General features: G+C 38.2%; 1 protein-coding gene across 1 annotated transcript in view; it reads right to left on the reverse strand.

The window, feature by feature from the left end:
- LOC144968062 (uncharacterized) overlaps positions 1-6,173 on the reverse strand; it is a 19,799-nt gene extending 13,626 nt beyond the window's left edge. The window contains exons 1-2 of the mRNA XM_078906032.1: positions 5,433-6,173; positions 3,322-3,943 (exon numbers count right to left, since the gene is read on the reverse strand). Of these exons, the coding sequence (XP_078762158.1) occupies positions 3,322-3,943; positions 5,433-5,573 (763 nt within the window). The 5' untranslated portion in view covers positions 5,574-6,173. The remainder of the gene's footprint in view (positions 1-3,321; positions 3,944-5,432) is intronic.
- Between the last annotated feature and the right edge of the window lie 11,327 nt (positions 6,174-17,500).

The raw sequence follows: 17,500 nt of genomic DNA on the forward strand, positions 1-17,500 counted from the left end.
TGCGTCTCTCGTCCTCGCTTCCGGTGAAAGCGGCTTGAGACACTTCAAAACCAAATTGACGTTCTCTCTGTAAGGTGACTTCCAATCAAGGGACACTACTCTTCCGCTAATCTCATTCCCTATAAGCGTTCTGGTATCAAAGCTAATGTTTTTAGATTTTACATGTTAATGATAGTTGAATAAAACTATCTATGCACATGTTCCTGTTTAATACATTTTTTACAATTTTGAAAAGTAGCAAAGATATCTAGGATTGAGTGAGTTTATGGCTGAGCGGTATCTGTAAGGTGTCTCCTCTTTGTAAAAAGAGAAGCGATATTAGGCATGGTCAGTGATTAAATGGATGACGAAATTCCAGCCCCAGCATTGAGTCATTCATTTACACATATTATTATAACCCACTCGACTCAATAATTGAATGAGTACCTGTCTGTTGTGACAGATATCGTAAGCGTGTTAGCACTTAGAGGACGCCTAAAGGCGTCTTGTACTGCTGGAAATGGGCCTGTTGGCCACAGATCGGGAGGCCCTGGATTCGAGCTTCGCTCGGCGCAGAGTTGAGTCCTTTGGAAAAGGCTCGACTAGTAAAATCTATTATTATTGCCCTTAATTTAAACGGAATCGACACGCATATGCAGTTTCAAAGCGGAATGATCATTGCCACTTTGAATCCTGTCTCAAGTCACCTTGTCCTCGCTCACTTGCACTTGCGGTGCTGCACTACGGCTAACGCCGAGAGGATTTAAACTTCACGTAAAACACATCCCAAATGCAAATTTTCCCGTGGAAGTAATAAAAAGGAATTTTGAAAGAAAATCTTTTTTATTTAAATTGAGTGAAATGAATCACGATTTTAAAAAAATAATAAAATCAGTCTCGCCTTACATAGGTTAAAAAAAAAAAACTTGAGCTTTTATATAGCGCAATATCCACTAAACGTACTCAAAGTGCTTTACATGGGGCCCCTAGCCAACATCAACATTTAACATGCAGAACGAGATATGACGCCTATTAGGCGATATTACATTTTTTTTTTTTCGGACAGAGACAACGCTGTAAACGGCCAGGTACTCATTTTACACCTGAGCACATGAGAGAATGTGAGTAAAAAGCCTTTTCCAATGACTCAACTATGCGCCGAGCGAGGCTCGAACCCAGGACCTTCCGATTCGAAAGCGAGTGTCATATTTACCACTAGACCACATAGCCACAATTATTTAAAAGAACACACGCAAATAGCTAACCGTCATTCCGCATCTTACATTCACTGTAACGCTGTGACGGCAGGGAGTGATAAGATCTTATCATGTCATAACCAGCACTAAAACAACAATTATGTGAAACACAAACTGACGCTTGAAATCAAATCATTTCCAGGTTCCGTGCCGGAGACGGTGTCAGGCGTAAACGTTTTTAATTTTAAAACTCCCTTCTTTTTATACATTTGGAGAGAATTGTCTTTGGTGGGTGTAAAATTTAAGACCACAACATGTGGTAGATACGCGTAACATGGCATTTGTAGTATAGATAGTATGCGCTTGGCTAAGAAGCTCACAACATTGCCATCCGGAAGTATAACGGACCAACAAACAAAACTCTGTGTAATCATTGAACGTTTATAGCCTTGATAACACAGTTAAGTGAGAATTACTCATAAACGCGGATAGCAAAATACAATGACAAAGACCCGAGTGACGTCAACTTCATTCTATCTATAGATTATAGATCATAGATAAAGCAGATCTGCCTAGTACTACGAAAAAGTCGTAAAATTACGGAAATTCGGCTCCAATTTCAGAGCTTCATGAGCATTTCTAAGTCATTAAAACTTATTGAAAAATAGAGCTGATGCCAGAGTTCATGACTTCAAGGATTTTAAAGTATTATTTAATCTTTCTGATTGTAAATTGTTGAACTATAGCAACTATTTTGTTCCTAGAAATTACGAATTGTCGAATTTTCAAGTGGGCAGGTCTGGATAAAAGTAAATAAGTATGAATATCTATTAATTCAGAAAAGTGAGTGGAGCAGGCACTTATGTTGATAACAACAAGAGATGAAGTGAGAAGTGCCAGAAGACAAAAGAGAATAAAAATGGCGGTGATAGGGGTTTGAACCCGCGACTTTACTGGTACGACAACTCCGCCTGGCCGGGGAGAGCGTGACTCTACCGTATGAGTTTCCACGATCCCCATCCCCGTCGCGAAATTTTAATTCTCTTTTGTCTTCTGGCACTTTCCTACTCACGTCATCTCTTGTTATTATGAATATCTATATGACGTATTTCCACATTGATTGCTTAATGTGTTTCACATTCCTTGACTTAATTCAGCCACAAGACCATATATATATAGCACAATGTTACTGGGATTTCAGTGAATTTGGAGTCGAATCGCTTTTATTGTTGTTGTTGTTGTTGTTGTTTTTTACTTATCTATTTTTTTTTCTTATTTGTTCGTTTATTGTTTTTTTCCACATTATTGTAATTTTGGAGAAAGTGTATTAATGATGTATTTTCAGATAAAGATACAATCAAACCTTGACTATAGAAGACATTGTTCACACTCTTACCCATAAATTATTTATTCTAAATTATGTTGTTAAAGGAAGTGACACTTCATTTTTGGTGGGTAAAACTTCTTGTTATTTTTAGCTGTTTATTGTCCCGTCCGTGGCATACCAATAAGGACAGATAAAATTGCGTGACAATCAGTTTTTTTTTCTAATTGATAAAACCCCCACAAAAAAATACAAAAACAAAAAAAAAAAAAAAAACCAAAATCTGAGAGTTCCAAAACTTTCTGCCATTCAGCACACCAAATCTGATGGGCACGAATGTGTTATGAGATCCATCCAACAACAATGATTAAAAGTAAAGATAAAGGCAGTGAGGCGTGGAATTGTTTCTCACAATCACATCTGAATAATATTATTGTAATTTGATAATACCGCCATTCTATAACAAAACACATTCATGAAAATTTTGGGCAAAAACTTTTCCTTCAAATTTATAACGTTCGATTATGACTTCATTCTATATAATATTATGCCCTATCTTCAAAATCTTAAGACAAACACAAAATATACTTTGCAAAATGAATAAATAAATATACAAACAAACAACTTAAATAAATAAATACTTTGAAAATACCAGGGTTGAGAGTTTTTGACAAGATGCAGGTCATTTTAATCGATTGATATTTGAAGGACGAGTTTTCTGGACAGAATTTTAAATTACGTGTTTTGTTGTAGTTTGCTTGTCGTTGTTTGTTTGTTTTTCTTTTTTTTTTTAATACGGCAGAGACGTATACAAATATTTACCTTTCGATCGATCTTGTTTAGTGTCTCCATCCGTATCCCCATGATTTCCACTGAGAGCTTTCGTAAAATGGTCATCCACAATGTCGCCGACACTGCCGTCAGCGTACGTAAACAACACGCAATTCGCCGTCAAATATTGCGCTCCTTTAGGTTCGCTATTTTCCGTATTGTGTTCACAGTTCGTCGTAGTCTGCTCTCTGCTGAATGGATGATGGCGATGTTGGTGGTGATGGTGATGGTGGTGGTGTTGGTTTGAGGATGATGATGTTGATGGTGGGGATGATGTAGAAGGTGACGATGATAATAATGAAGATGAGTGGTGACGTTGGGGAGAAGTTGAAGGCGTTTCTGTTGCTGGTTGTTGCGGTTGTTGTGGTGAGGTGAGGAGAGGAGGGGATGGAGATATCAGCGCGCTGCCGGAGGGCGGCCCAGAGGAGGAGGGAGTGAGGAGGAAGGAGCTGGGTGGGTAGTACGATGAAGATGCCGATAATGGCGTTGACGATATGGACAACGATGATGCTGATGATGAAGACGATAATGAGGATTGTGTCGATGATAATGCTGACAATGACGGTGCTGTTTGTCCGAGATTTAAAGGCTCATGATGCATTCTTGATAGGGACTGGTGAAAAAAGATCAGAAACATGATAATCGTAATTTCGAATTTCAATGGTTAAAAAGATTAAATGTAAGATATATTATATTGGACGAAATGAGAGTTGATTTTCACTCGTTATATAAATATATAATTATTGATGGATTAAATTAACATTACCATAGTAAATGAGTAAAATACAACTCTCGTTTCGTCAAGACGACAGTTTCTACGCACAGTACGTTTCGTCAGTTGGAAGATCTCCATATATATATGGAGGGGGGAGGGTGTGTGTGTGTGTGTGTGTGTGTGTGTGTGTGTGTGTGAGAGAGAGAGAGAGAGTGGGTGTATCTTTCTACTAACAAATATTAAAGACTAGAATGGATATCTCTAAATCGTATAGTACTTCAACTGGATTTTTTTCTCTCCTTTCAATTTCTTGTTTCTGTCTTTGTGTGTATGTGTGTGTGTGTGTGTGGGGGGGGGGTTAATAATGATAGCATCAGTGTTTTTTTTACCTCCTCCTTCCCCCCCCCCCACCCAAAAAAAAACAGAAACAAAACAAGTGGCTTTTACCAGATTAAGCCCCACAGCACGTGCTCTACAAGGCAATGCCAAACTAATGAAAAGATGACAAGAAATCTTGAACATCACAAAAACACACACAATGTGCACCACTTTTGACCAATTTGCTTTGCTAATTCGACTGTCCTCATTTTCCGAGCTTAGAGTTTTTATGCCTTTTCCCGTGGCTTGTGTGTTTGACAACTACTGACAAGTTACAAATCTATAATTTTTCTTTATCTTTTTGTTTTGGCTCTGCGCCATAAATCTAATCAAATCTATCTTAAACGTTCTCTGTTTCTGAACCTATGAAATATATTTGGGATTTTTATCATCTTTGACCGGATATTGATCATTTGTTTGTTATTGTCGTTATAGCAACGGTATTTGTCACAATTGTTGCTTTCACAACATATGATTTACTTTCTTTTCTTTATTTGAGCTGCATTATTCATGAAGAATATTATTTTATTTTTCTCATTTTATTACAACTATGTGTCAAACGAAAAAAAATATTATCTATAATTCCATGGAGAGAAAAAAAAAAAGAAAGTCAAAATAGTTTATCAGAAACCAAGGCTGAAAAACAGCGGAACATTTCAATGGGGAAAAAAAAGAAAATGAAAAATCGGGAGACCTTCCATAAGCTACTACATCCCAAGTATTCTTGTTCTAGTAGGAGGTTTGAGAGGGGGGAAACTTATTTTTTTTAAAGTCTCCCCCCCCCCTCCCAAACCCCCTACACCAGAACTTCTAGTAGGGGGGTTAAAAAAGTTTCCCCCCTCCCAAACCCCCTACTAGGACAAGAATACTTGGGATGTAGTAGCTTATGGAAGGTCTCCCGAAAAATCTTACATGAATAATATTTTATGATGCAGTGGAGAAAGGAAAAAAAAAAAAAAGGGGGGGGGGGGGTAACCACAATTTAGACTTAAATCAAATCCTAACTCACCTGTCCAGTAGAAAATCCATTGGAGCAAGCACCCGGGACACCGCTGGAGGGGGTGACCCCCGCACTCCGACCACTGGGGTACACGGAGGACGAGAAGGGAGATGCAAACGGCTGGTGATACATCACCTCTACGCATGTCATATTTACTCCGTGTCACTTTAATCACTTCTAACAATAACAAAACAAAAACAAAAAAAACTGATTGAAACAATGTAATGAGACTTCAAAATTTGGAAATTGGCGTTTGTCAAATCTGATGTTTAAAAAAAAAAATCAAAACAACATAAAATGTTTAAAGTTGTTAAAATCGTCTTTGAATTCTACGTCCAAATATTTAGAAATCTCCAGTGAAGAAGGAAATAAATAAATGACGCTTGATATCTTAAAATTGAAGATGGCGTTTTTAGTCGGAAAACTAGCTGTGGATTATGTATGTTGTGTTTGTGTAATCCCCACTGAAATAGCTACACAGCACAAAGATGGCAAGAATTTAGTCACGCTAAGGTCTCAATCACAATCGTAGCACGGCAATCTCAAGCCAAGTTGGTGTAACATGAAATTGAATGAAGAAAATTCGGAGTTGTGTTGAAATAGTGCAAGGCGGAAAAACACGGGGATTACTGCAAGTAACGCGGCAGGACTTTGTGTGAAGAATTTGTGAAATGCTGTCGTTTATTCCACGAATGCGACGGTAGGCGGGTTTGAAATGGTTGCACCCTGGCGAGTTCCAAAACTCGACTCACGGTACTCGCTCGATGGTTTTGTGGTGAGGGTGGAAGGATGAGTGACAACTAAGGGGGGCGTGTCTTGTGAAGTGATGGAGAAGAGGGCGATTGGTGGAGAGGTATCTAATGTAAACAAAACAGACAGAAGTCAGAAGGGTTGTGGTTTTCGGAGAGGTTTTCTTTTGATTTTAGTCTCTCTCTCTCTCTCTCTCTCTCTCTCTCTCTCTCTCTCTCTCTCTCTCTCTCTCTCTCTCTCTCTCTCTGTGTGTGTGTGTGTGCATGTCTGTGTGTGTGGGTGAGTGTGTTTTGTTGTTGTTTTTTTCTTTTCGACGTGACGTTTTTTTTTGTAGATTGAGATCGTGTTTGAAATCATAAGGATATACTCGTATATATATAAAGTAAGATGTTGGGTAAACTGTTTAAATTTTCCATATGACAAACTTGATGTTTGATGCGTAATGTTGTAGGTAATTGTACTGGATCGTGGATAGCTCATACGGTAGAGTCAAGATCTCCTGGGCCAGGCGGAGTTGTATCAGTAAGGTCGCGGGTTCGAGCCCCAATCGCCGCCGCGAAGTTTTTATTCTCTGTTGTCTTCTGGCACTTTCCTACTCTCTTCATTTCAGGTAATAGTAATGCGTTCTGTGATTTGGACGTGAAGGATGATGGCTGAGATAAAGTCATCAATAGCAGGGGCGTGGCTATATTGGTTGATTTGGTGCCTGGCACCACATCTATCTTTTAGAAATGGATTACAGCATTTTTTGAAAATAAAACTGAGAAATGGTATTTACTTATTTGAGTAAGTCTTTTCTTTAGTTTTAAAAATTTATTTTATTTACAAATATAGCATGATTTTAAGTCATTTTATTCTGATTCTGGCTCCACCGAAAACTGTAACCATGCCACGCCACTGATCAATAGTATATCTATCGATGATGGGAAGTTTTTAAAACATTGATGAAAAAAGGAAAGTGATAATAGTAATGACGACGACGAGGATGATAGAAGTGTTGGTTATGATGATTGAAATAATGATGATGATGCGGAGGAGGATGATAATGATACTGGTGGTGATGATAGTGATGATGATGATGATGATGATGATGATGACGACGATAATAATGATGATGATGGTCTACAAACATAGAAGCGTTGGTTATGATGATTGAAATAATGATGATGATGCGGAGGAGGATGATAATGATACTGGTGGTGATGATAGTGATGATGATGATGATGATGATGATGATGATGATGATGACGACGATAATAATGATGATGATGATGATGTACAAACATCCTTATAATATATGGTCGTTTTGTCTTCATAGCATTGATCGTTTTTGTTTGATAAAGCAAAATAATAAAACAGATAATAAATATAGGAATGAATAGATTAAATGATTAATTAATTAATGAAGTGACTCACTTTTAGGAAACAAGAGTTTTATTTATCTCTTTTCCTCTAATTCTAATTATTCTCTCATGAAAATTACAAAAACATTTGGGCCACTGACGATTGGCAAGAAACAATCTATGAAAAAAACAACAACCAACAACAACTAAACAAACAAACAAAAAAGAATAGAAATACAAAATATGATCAATTCCATTGATTTACCAGTCTCAACATGTTCTCAAATATTCATTCAATTATTCCTGTAACAGACCATTTAACATTAATCATCTTTTTCATAAAGTAATTTGTCTCCTGTAAGGCCTCCTTTTTGGAATAACACGCTTAAAATAAATCGCCACTGCCGGCCAACAACCAGGTACCCATTCCTACCTGAGTCGAGTAGAGAATGCATGCATAGCGCTTTACACAAGACGTAATGCCGAAGCCAGAATTTTGTCACCTTTCTGATCACTAGCCACGTCCAACATCGCTTGATTTTATTACTATACCATCGGATGAGCCACCGATTCTTATCATCTTTTTTACTTTAAATTTGACGCGATGTACACATATTTGCAGGTCTGATAACAGACGAAATAACGGGCTTGATATTTAACATTGTTATGATGGGCAGTATTTTGGGTTGGTTTGAGAATATTTCCATTACAGCAATGAGCCTATAACAATTTGAGTTATCGGACCTATAAATAAATAGACGTCGGTTTGACCCATTTTCATGCCCTATATTGTAAATTCATACATTCAAATATTTCATTTTTAACCAGTTAACTGCCGTACTCTGGAAAAACTCGAATTTAAAAATTTGGCCAGAAAACTCGTCCTTAAAAATATCGTCTGATTTAAATGACCCTCGTCTTGGCAAAAGCTCTCAAACCTGGGTCTTCACAAATATTCCTTAAAGTCTCAGGTTTGAGAGATTTTTGCCAAGATGAAGGTCATTTAAATCGATCGATAATTTAAGGACGAGTTGCCTGGCCAAATTTTTAAATACGAGTTTGTTTTTTTCCTCCGAGTACGACACGGTAAACTGGTTAATCGTTCACATCTTCTAACACTTACATGCACGGAAGTAAAAATTGAAGGCTGAATATTTTAACGATGTTAAAATTGTCATAAAACATTTTGACGGCTTTAATATTGTGGATCACACCTCACAAACGTAGACATATATCCTGCCTACGTCTTGGTTAACCCTTAACAGATAGTGGAAAGGAATGGGGGGGGGGGGGCCGAGATGATTTAACTCTTAAGATCATAAAATCACAATTTAAAATCATAACATTTAACCCTTTTGTGACGAGATTTTATTTTACTCGAATCACAAATTTATTTGTCTGATGAATTGTTTAGTTATTTAACAACAAGAGATGAAGTGAGTAGAAAAGTGCCAGAAGATGGGATCGTGGATAGCTCATACGTTAGAGTCACGCTCTCACCGGCCAGACGCGGTTGTCGTACCAGTAAGGTCGCGGGTTCAAACCCCCATCACCGCCGCGGAATTTTTTTTATTCTCTATTGTCTTCTGGCACTTTCCTACTTACTTCATCTCTTGTTGTTACCAACATAAGTGTCTGCTCCACTCACTTTTCTTTAGTTATTTAGTTATAACCATAGACTTAATATAACCGTTTTCTCTAAAGATAGCTCATGCTTCATTGACCCTCGAGTCTCATCGATCTTACAGCACCTCTATTCTATTCATAATGACGGAAAGACGCATCAATGTCTTGTTATTAGAGTAAGATTGAAATCCACTGTACTATGAGAAATGAATGGTGCCCATTGGAGGCCAACGTCAGTTTATGAGAAGATTGGAGGATAATTTCGGCTCTGGAAAAATAACAAAACAACCTCCCTCCCCCAAAAAATTCAAAAAACAACCCCCCACTCCACTCTACCCCAACCCCACCCCCAAATACAAAACAGAACAACACAAAATCATCAAACAAACAAAAAATGAATAAATAAATAGATAAATAAATAAATAAATAAATAAATAAACAGAGTGCAACATATACTTTGGCCTTCGTCAGGAAACGAAAGACAGTTACTGAGCTTGAACTTTGAAGACATTCTAGAATTTAAAAAGAAATATATGGGAAAAGTGGATGCGTGGGGCAGGCCGTATACAAATCTCATGAATTTATTTATAAAATTATAGACGTCTATCATAGAATGATAAAATAAAGACCACACAATTATGGAAAATCAAAATAAATGAAATTCAAATGAAAGTAAAACTTGGTTTATCGTGTAAATTGTACCTTGTTCTTGTTCTCATAAAAAGAACTTCAGCTTTTTACATAGTGAAACATCCACTAAACTTTTACACCCGAGCCGAGTACGGTGAGAGAATGTGAGTAAAGAGTCTTTTCCAAGAACTCAACTATGCGCGAGCAAGGCTCGAACCCAGGACCTTCCGATCAGAAAGCGAGTGTCATACCACAAGACCACATACCCGCACATGCGTAATGTGTCGTCCTACACATATTGCTCTGTATAATAAAGGCTTGAGTGTAAAACTTAGATCCACAGTCATAACCATATAACTAACGAAAGAGTGAAAATGGAGAGGCTTCGTATGGGAACAAAACAGACAATGGACGTTTCGGGTACAAACCCTTCGTCAGCACGTCAGTTGTGCTGACGAAGGGTTTGTACCCGAAACGTCCATTGTCTGTTTTGTTCCCATACGAAGACTCTCCATTTTCACTCTTTCGTTAGTATTTTACGATCACCGGCTTCAGGCAGCCCCTACGTTTTCAACCATATAACTATAACGTGAGAATACCTAATGATTTGACAGACATTATTCAGTCACGTCATCAAAGAGTTAAACCATGACGATTTGACGATATCAATAATATCCCAGTAGCTCCTTCAGTCGCTCATTATTCATTTCCGAAGCCCCTCACTGTGATCGTTTTCCCACAAGCACGTGCCTTTAGCGCTCACTCCGAGTAAATCCTTTTCGTGAAATGCTTCAAGTGTTTGACATTTCACAGTCATATTAAAAGCTTTGTTCGCGCATTCTTACCGAGACGATAACAGAAGGAACTTGATTTTTTTTCTTCTTCTCAACGCTTTGATTTCCACAGGGAAAAGAATATGTAGTTTTCATTGCTCAACCATAACCCTCCACCGAGTCTGTCAGCCTTATTACAATTAAAGCTGGTTCTTTCACATTTGAGAACGTTGTGCGGCTATGTCGTGGTCTTGTGGTATGACACTCGCTTAAGGATAGGAAGGTCCTGGGTTCGAGCCTCGCTCGACGCATAGTTGAATCCTTGGAAAAGGCTCTTTATTAACTTTTTCTCACCCTAATCAGTAGGAAAATGAGTACCTTGCCTTTAACAGCGTTGTCTCTGTCGGGAAAAATGTAATATCGCCTAACAGGCGCCATGTCTTGTTCTTCGTGTTGCTGTTGGTCAGGGAGTAGTGCGCGGCGGTCCTTGGCAAGCTTAAGGACCACGGTCCTACGGTCCCTGGGAAATGAAAACCGCAAGGACCGGTCCTAGGACCGGCGGTCCTTTTCGACATTGAACATTCCTGAGAGACCGTTTTGACCTTTGGGACCATGGGATCGTTCATTCTTGAACCGTTAAAGACCGCTACACGATGAAAACCGTGGTCTACAGGAGTAAAACACACGGAGTAGTCACACTCATTTCAAATTGTAACCTAATTAGAGAAGAGGGGTGATGCCTTCTTTATTTGATCACAGTACTTCATTGTTACTTCGATAATTTAGCGTGAATAAAATTTGAAATTTATCCCCATTAACGGAGATAATGGAATCACCCAAGGCGTTGATCGAGTTGTTCGTGGCGTTTATACACACACGCAACTCCTACCCCCCCCCCCCCCCCCCCACACACACACACACACATGAGAGGGCAGCGAGCATTGAAGAGTAAGAGAGAGACGTGAAGTTATAATAAGATGGGGTGGATGCGGTAATAAGTAATAAGTAATAAGTGGGGTCGATGGTGACTTTTCGCCAGATCTAACAAACCCAGCTACCCATTCACTGCTGAGTAGACAGGGATTCAGAAAAAAACTCGACTGCACCCTGGATCGATCTCTGGCCCTGTGCGTATAAAGAGAGTGCTCTATCAACTGAGCTATCGGGGTCCCCAAATATTCTATTGGACCTTTAAAAATACAGACGTTATAACTGGTTTTTTTGGAAGGAAGAAACTAATGAAACTCATATTATTTGATTAGTTAAAACACCTAACGAAATTTTAATATTATTGTATTATTTTAAATGACAACAATGCGATAGAAAGGAGTGGCGACAAGAGATGGACAAAAGAAAACAAAAAATCAGACTTGCAACTTGCTAGGTTTGAGACACACACACACACACACACACACACACACACACACACACACACATCTTTAGTAGTCACATACATTTCAAACAATAACCCATTAGAGAAGAGGGGTCATGCCTTCATCATAGATCATTGTCATTGCGATCATTATGGTGTAGTAAATTTTGAAATTTACCCCGTATAATGGAATCGTCCAAGGCGTGCGCCTCCTGTTCCCCCATCTCACACACGAAAGGGCGGTTTGCGGAGTGGAGGGAGGTGGTCGTCTGCCTCTATGGTCGTCTGTGTCGTTTAGTGTATGGCAAAGGGGGTGGGTGCGATTAATTAAGTGGGATGGGTGGTGATTGGTGGAAGATAGGCAAAGGACCGAGGCAACGAATCGCTGGGGAAGTAGTATGGCGCCAGACCGTTGAAAGGTGATAAGAAGTGAGGACCGCCGGCGGTCTTCCTCTTTGGGACCGGACAACGGTTCACAGCTAAAAGACCGTGGGACCGGTCCTCGGTCCGGTCCTCAGCGCGGCACTATCAGGGAGCACATTTAGTGGATATAAAAGCTGAAGTTATTTTTATTTATTATATTTTGTTTATTTATTTCTTGTTGTTGTCTGTTGGTAATAACCGAGGTGTATCAAGTAACTAATAAGATCAAAAAAATTAAGGCCTTTATGAAAACATTACATTTATTATGCCTCCGGCAGGGCAATGAACCTTTTGAGTTATTGAGACTCCACTTTTGTTTATGTTAGACTTTATTCTAAATCAGTGGAATCAAAATTAAAAGAATAATTACGATAAAAATCATTAGCTATGCCATTGAGTAATTATGCTAATATAGAAGGAAAGAAATTGACGTCACTCAGCTCTTTGTTGTTGTTTTTGTTTTTTTAGCCAACCATTTTTATTTTTATGAGCAATTCTCACTAAATTGTATTAATCAGACTATAAACGATCAAGGTTAGGCGTAGTTTTGTGTACTGGTACGAAATACCGGCTGGCGGATGTTGTGAGTTTTTAACTAAAAGCATATCGTCAATATCATTGACACATGACATCATCAAACAATTAATATTATGGAAACGTATATTATTATTAGGAAAGAAGACGTTTTGCTGAACTGTGGTCAATAGCGAGGTGACGAAGAGAAATGGCAACAGCTGCACGAGGCCTGGGCTAATTTTCCAATTAAACACTGACCATCACTGACCATCAGGGGTAGCCACTGACCATGATACTGGCGTGTCATTCGACAGGCCGACGGGGTCAGAAGCAGGAAACAGAAGTCGGAGGTTGCCAACTTATAACACTTCTCTGAAGTTCTCGACTTCCGAGATGTGGATGGCGTCGATTGAAGATAAGAGCGTCGCTCTCACGGCCAGGCGGAGAGTGCCGTGACAGTCGGGTTCTGGGTCAACTTCTCATCACCCTAAAAGTTGTTTTTCTCTATTGTATCCTAGCACTACTCTATTCACTTCACTTTCTGTTACACACAAAATAACGTTTTATATGTTACAACGTTGAACAAAGCAAAAAACAAACAAAAAATTAGGAATAATTTTTTTCATTAGATATCAATTTTTCGCTTTGTTTTGGACTGTGCCATACACCTTTTCGGATTATATTTTGCACTTGTGCCTGCTCTTACATGTTTTGTTCTCATACTCATACGCCATTATTATTTTTATCACAGATAAAAGAAAGGAACACGGAGGGAGCATAATTTAAATAAGACAGAGCTAAGCGCCAGAATTATAATAATATGGTTTTGAAATACAGAATCGTGATGCAAATATTGGGGGTCCCGATAGCTCAGTTGGTAGAGCACTCGCTTCACAATCAATGGGGCCGAGATCGACCCCGGGTGCAATCAAGATTTTTTCCTGACTCCCCTGGCCATCCAGCAGTGATTGGGTAGCTGGGTCTGTCAATTATAGTGGAAAGTAACCTACTTTGCGATAGACTAGCGCCCTATCCAAAGGGCAGCAAGCAATTAATGCTACTGTCCGTTTCACGCTATAGAAACCGGGATAAACTCCGGCTCCATGGGCGGAATGACTCCGAAGGACTACTGCAAAATATTATGCTATCTTTGCGGTTGTTTTATTTTCATTGTTTTGATATTGTGTAGTTGGCATAGCGTGTAAGAGAATATGAAGATCGCCTGGTGCACAGCAGGGGTGCCAGTGATAAGCCTAAGTGTGGAAATTGATAGGTTTACAGTGAGTGTGAGTACTCCCAAAGGTTGTAGTAGCGGGACCGTGAGTGGTGAGAGTGACCGTTGGTCTGATGAGTGGCCAGGGGGAATATCAAACACGTTTTGATGGATGCTTCGTTGTGATTTGTGATGTAATCAAAACAGTAATCCTATTTTTCTATTTTATTAAATAAAGCTCAAGATCTGTCTCTTAAGTTTTCAGTGATATTATTGCAGAGAATTAAGTTCCATTTTTAGTTGCAATAGGTTTATCCCGCTTTCTATAGCGCTAAACGGACAATAGCAATTGCTTGCTACCTTTTAGTTAAGACGCTAGTCTATAGTTGCAATGTACACAGCTTTATATTTTGGCGTTGATGTCCAAACGTTATAATTAATAAATTAGAAACATAGGGTACTGTTTAGATTGTAATGAGCGAGCTGATTATTTTTGGTTGCATCTTTTTTTCTTGTTGTCTTTATCTTTCATTCTGCTTAATGTTTCATATACACGCACTTTTTCATATCTTTATCAATAAAACTCAGATGGCTGAAGTAGGAAGAAAAAAATACCCCACCCGCCCATTGATAGGAGGTCATACATATCGACAGAAAACTTATTATGGTTAAAAATGACGAGAGAATGCCTAGTTTTTGGCGGAGAACTGATCGTCTCATGCTGGAAATTCTCCATGAGATTGTTTATCTTTTACTTTCAGACGGAGCAAAAAAAAAAATCATAGAAAAATAAAACAAACAAACAAACAAAAAACAACAACAACAACAAAAGAAAGAAAGAGAAAAACCCCAGAAAAAAACTCAGTTTATTCATTCATTGTTTATTTAGCTTTAAATAACCAGTAACAATTGCCTGACACCATTAATTTGAATTTGAACGCTAGGGCAACCACCTAACCAAATTTACTAAAACCAAAAAAAAATCAAAACCCAAACTAACAAGATGCAAGTAATCTTAAATCATTTTACCACTTGACTGCTCTGACCTTTTCTTTTACCCATCACACCATCACAAACTCATTACATTATATTATTTATCATATCGCCGTTGTGTCGTATAGAAACACCCCCAGCACGGATTGGGGAGGGAGCCAATAAAAGTCACAATGTATCTAAATATTTGAAAAGACAACAGTAAGATGCCAATATTCCCGGAGTAATCTTGTCGGTCGACACTTGTCAAAACAACGAATGATACACCGATTCCAGAAAATGCCCGGGCTTTTTCAGTCTATCACAATAATATAGGAACCAATAAGGGGGAAATGGATTCTAGCGTTTTCATCTGTACAACGTATTCAGTTTCACACACTGTCTACAGGGAAAAAGTTGGGTGTTTAAAACAACATTTACCACACACGAATCTACCTCACCTCTGTGTTGTTGTTTTTTATCCCAAGCTCTAAGAAGACAGTGGGTAAGTACTAAGGTGCGTAAATATAATGTCAATATGCTACAGGCTATCTAGTTTGTGTCATAATAATAAAGGCCGTTTTTTAGATATTTTGAGAAATCACGCGATATTTTGAGATGCCTGGTACAAAATAATATAAAACAGTTAACTGCCGTAGTCTGGAGAAAACATGTAGAGCGACGTATATATATATATATATATATATATATATATATATATATATATATATATATATATATATATATATATATATATATATAGGTCTGACATCGGAACCCACTTATGGGCCTAGTCTAACATTATTGTAATGGACAATAATATTGTGCGTTATTTTTTGAGATTTTGAGATTTCCATTACAACAATGTACCCGTAAGGAATCGGGTTATCAGACCTACAAATAAGTGCACGTCGATGTAGGGCAATTTAGAAACTTGGCCAGAAAACTCGTCCATCAAAAATAGATCGATTGAAACGATCCTCTAAGTGGCGAAAGAAGAAGATGAAAAGAAAAAGGAAAAAAAAAAGAAGAAGAAGAGAAAGAAGAAGAAGAAGAAGAAGAAGAAGAAGAAGAAGAAGAAGAAGAAGAAGAAGAAGAAGAAGAAGAAGAAGAAAAAGGAGGAGGTGGAGGAGAGGAGGAGGAGGAGGAGGAGGAGGAGGAGGAGGAGGAGGAGGAGGGGAGGAAGAGAAGAAGAAGAAGAAGAAGAAGAAGAAGAAGAAGAAGAAGAAGAAGAAGAAGAAGAAGAAGAAGAAGAAGAAGAAGAAGAAGAAGAAGAAGGATGACGATGATGCGGAGGAGGAGGAGGAGGAGGAGGAGGAGGAGAAAAAGAAGAAGAAGAAGGATTACGATGATACTGAACGAGGAGGTAGTGGTGAAAAAAGCAGGACACACACTAAAATAAACAACTGTAAAAGTTAACAAAATTTATTCACAGGATCGAAACCATTTTGTTATTTCATTCTGCCCTGATGATGTAGTAAATAAACCTGCTGCGGAAACAAAGATTGTAGGCAAGATAAGAGGTGGGAATGCTGAAATAATTCAAACTCTTAAATTATTGTCGAGCACTCTATAGATTCGTGCACATCAATATCTCACGAAAAATAAAGAAATAGATATATAAACAAACAAATAAATATATAAATAAATAACGAAAATAAACCCCCCAAAAAGTTTCGCAAATAATACAACTCATAAAAAGGTTCATTCACATCTGCTCGCCTGTTCATTCAGTTTAAAAGAATACCAAAATCAATTAGGAAAATGAGGTGGAATACAAGACAACAGCAGACAACCACTTTTTCATTTTATATTTTCTGTATTTTTCGTATCTGTGTTACACTTTTCTGTCAAACACAGGTAAATATTTTGGATTTAACCAGTTAACTGCAGTACTCTGGAAAAACTCGTATTTAAAAATTTGGCCAGAAACCTCGCCCTTCAAATATCGATCGATTTAAATGACTCTCATCTGTGGCAAACAAATCTTAATCCTGAGACTTCACGAAATCCCAGGTTTAAGAGTCTTTGTCAAGATGAGTGTCATTTTAATCAAGAGATATTTGAAGGCTAGTTTTCTGGCCAAAATTTAAAAGACGTGTTTTTCTCCCGGATAACTAGTGAATGGAGCATGGTAGGTAAAACATAACAGCAAGATGTACTTTGAAAGATGGCTTAATGTTGTACAAGAGCAGGGACAGGAGGAAGAAACCAAATGTCAAACATAATCATCTTTTAACCACTTGACTCCCGAACCGTAGATGTCGTTAGATAGAATGAAGTTGACGTCACTCGGGTCTTTGTTATTGCTTTTTGCCATCCACATTTATGAGTAATTCTCACTAAACTGTATTAAACTTAGATCCATGGTTATACAAAGTTTTGTGTGTTGGCCCATTATACTTCCGGATGGCAATGTTGTGAACTCCTTAGCCAAGTGCATAAGTATAATATGATTT

The sequence above is a fragment of the Berghia stephanieae genome, chromosome 3 (assembly GCF_034508935.2).
Source record: "Berghia stephanieae isolate SIO BIC M18660-M18661 chromosome 3, UCSD_Bste_1.3, whole genome shotgun sequence".
Taxonomy (NCBI): domain Eukaryota; kingdom Metazoa; phylum Mollusca; class Gastropoda; order Nudibranchia; family Aeolidiidae; genus Berghia; species Berghia stephanieae.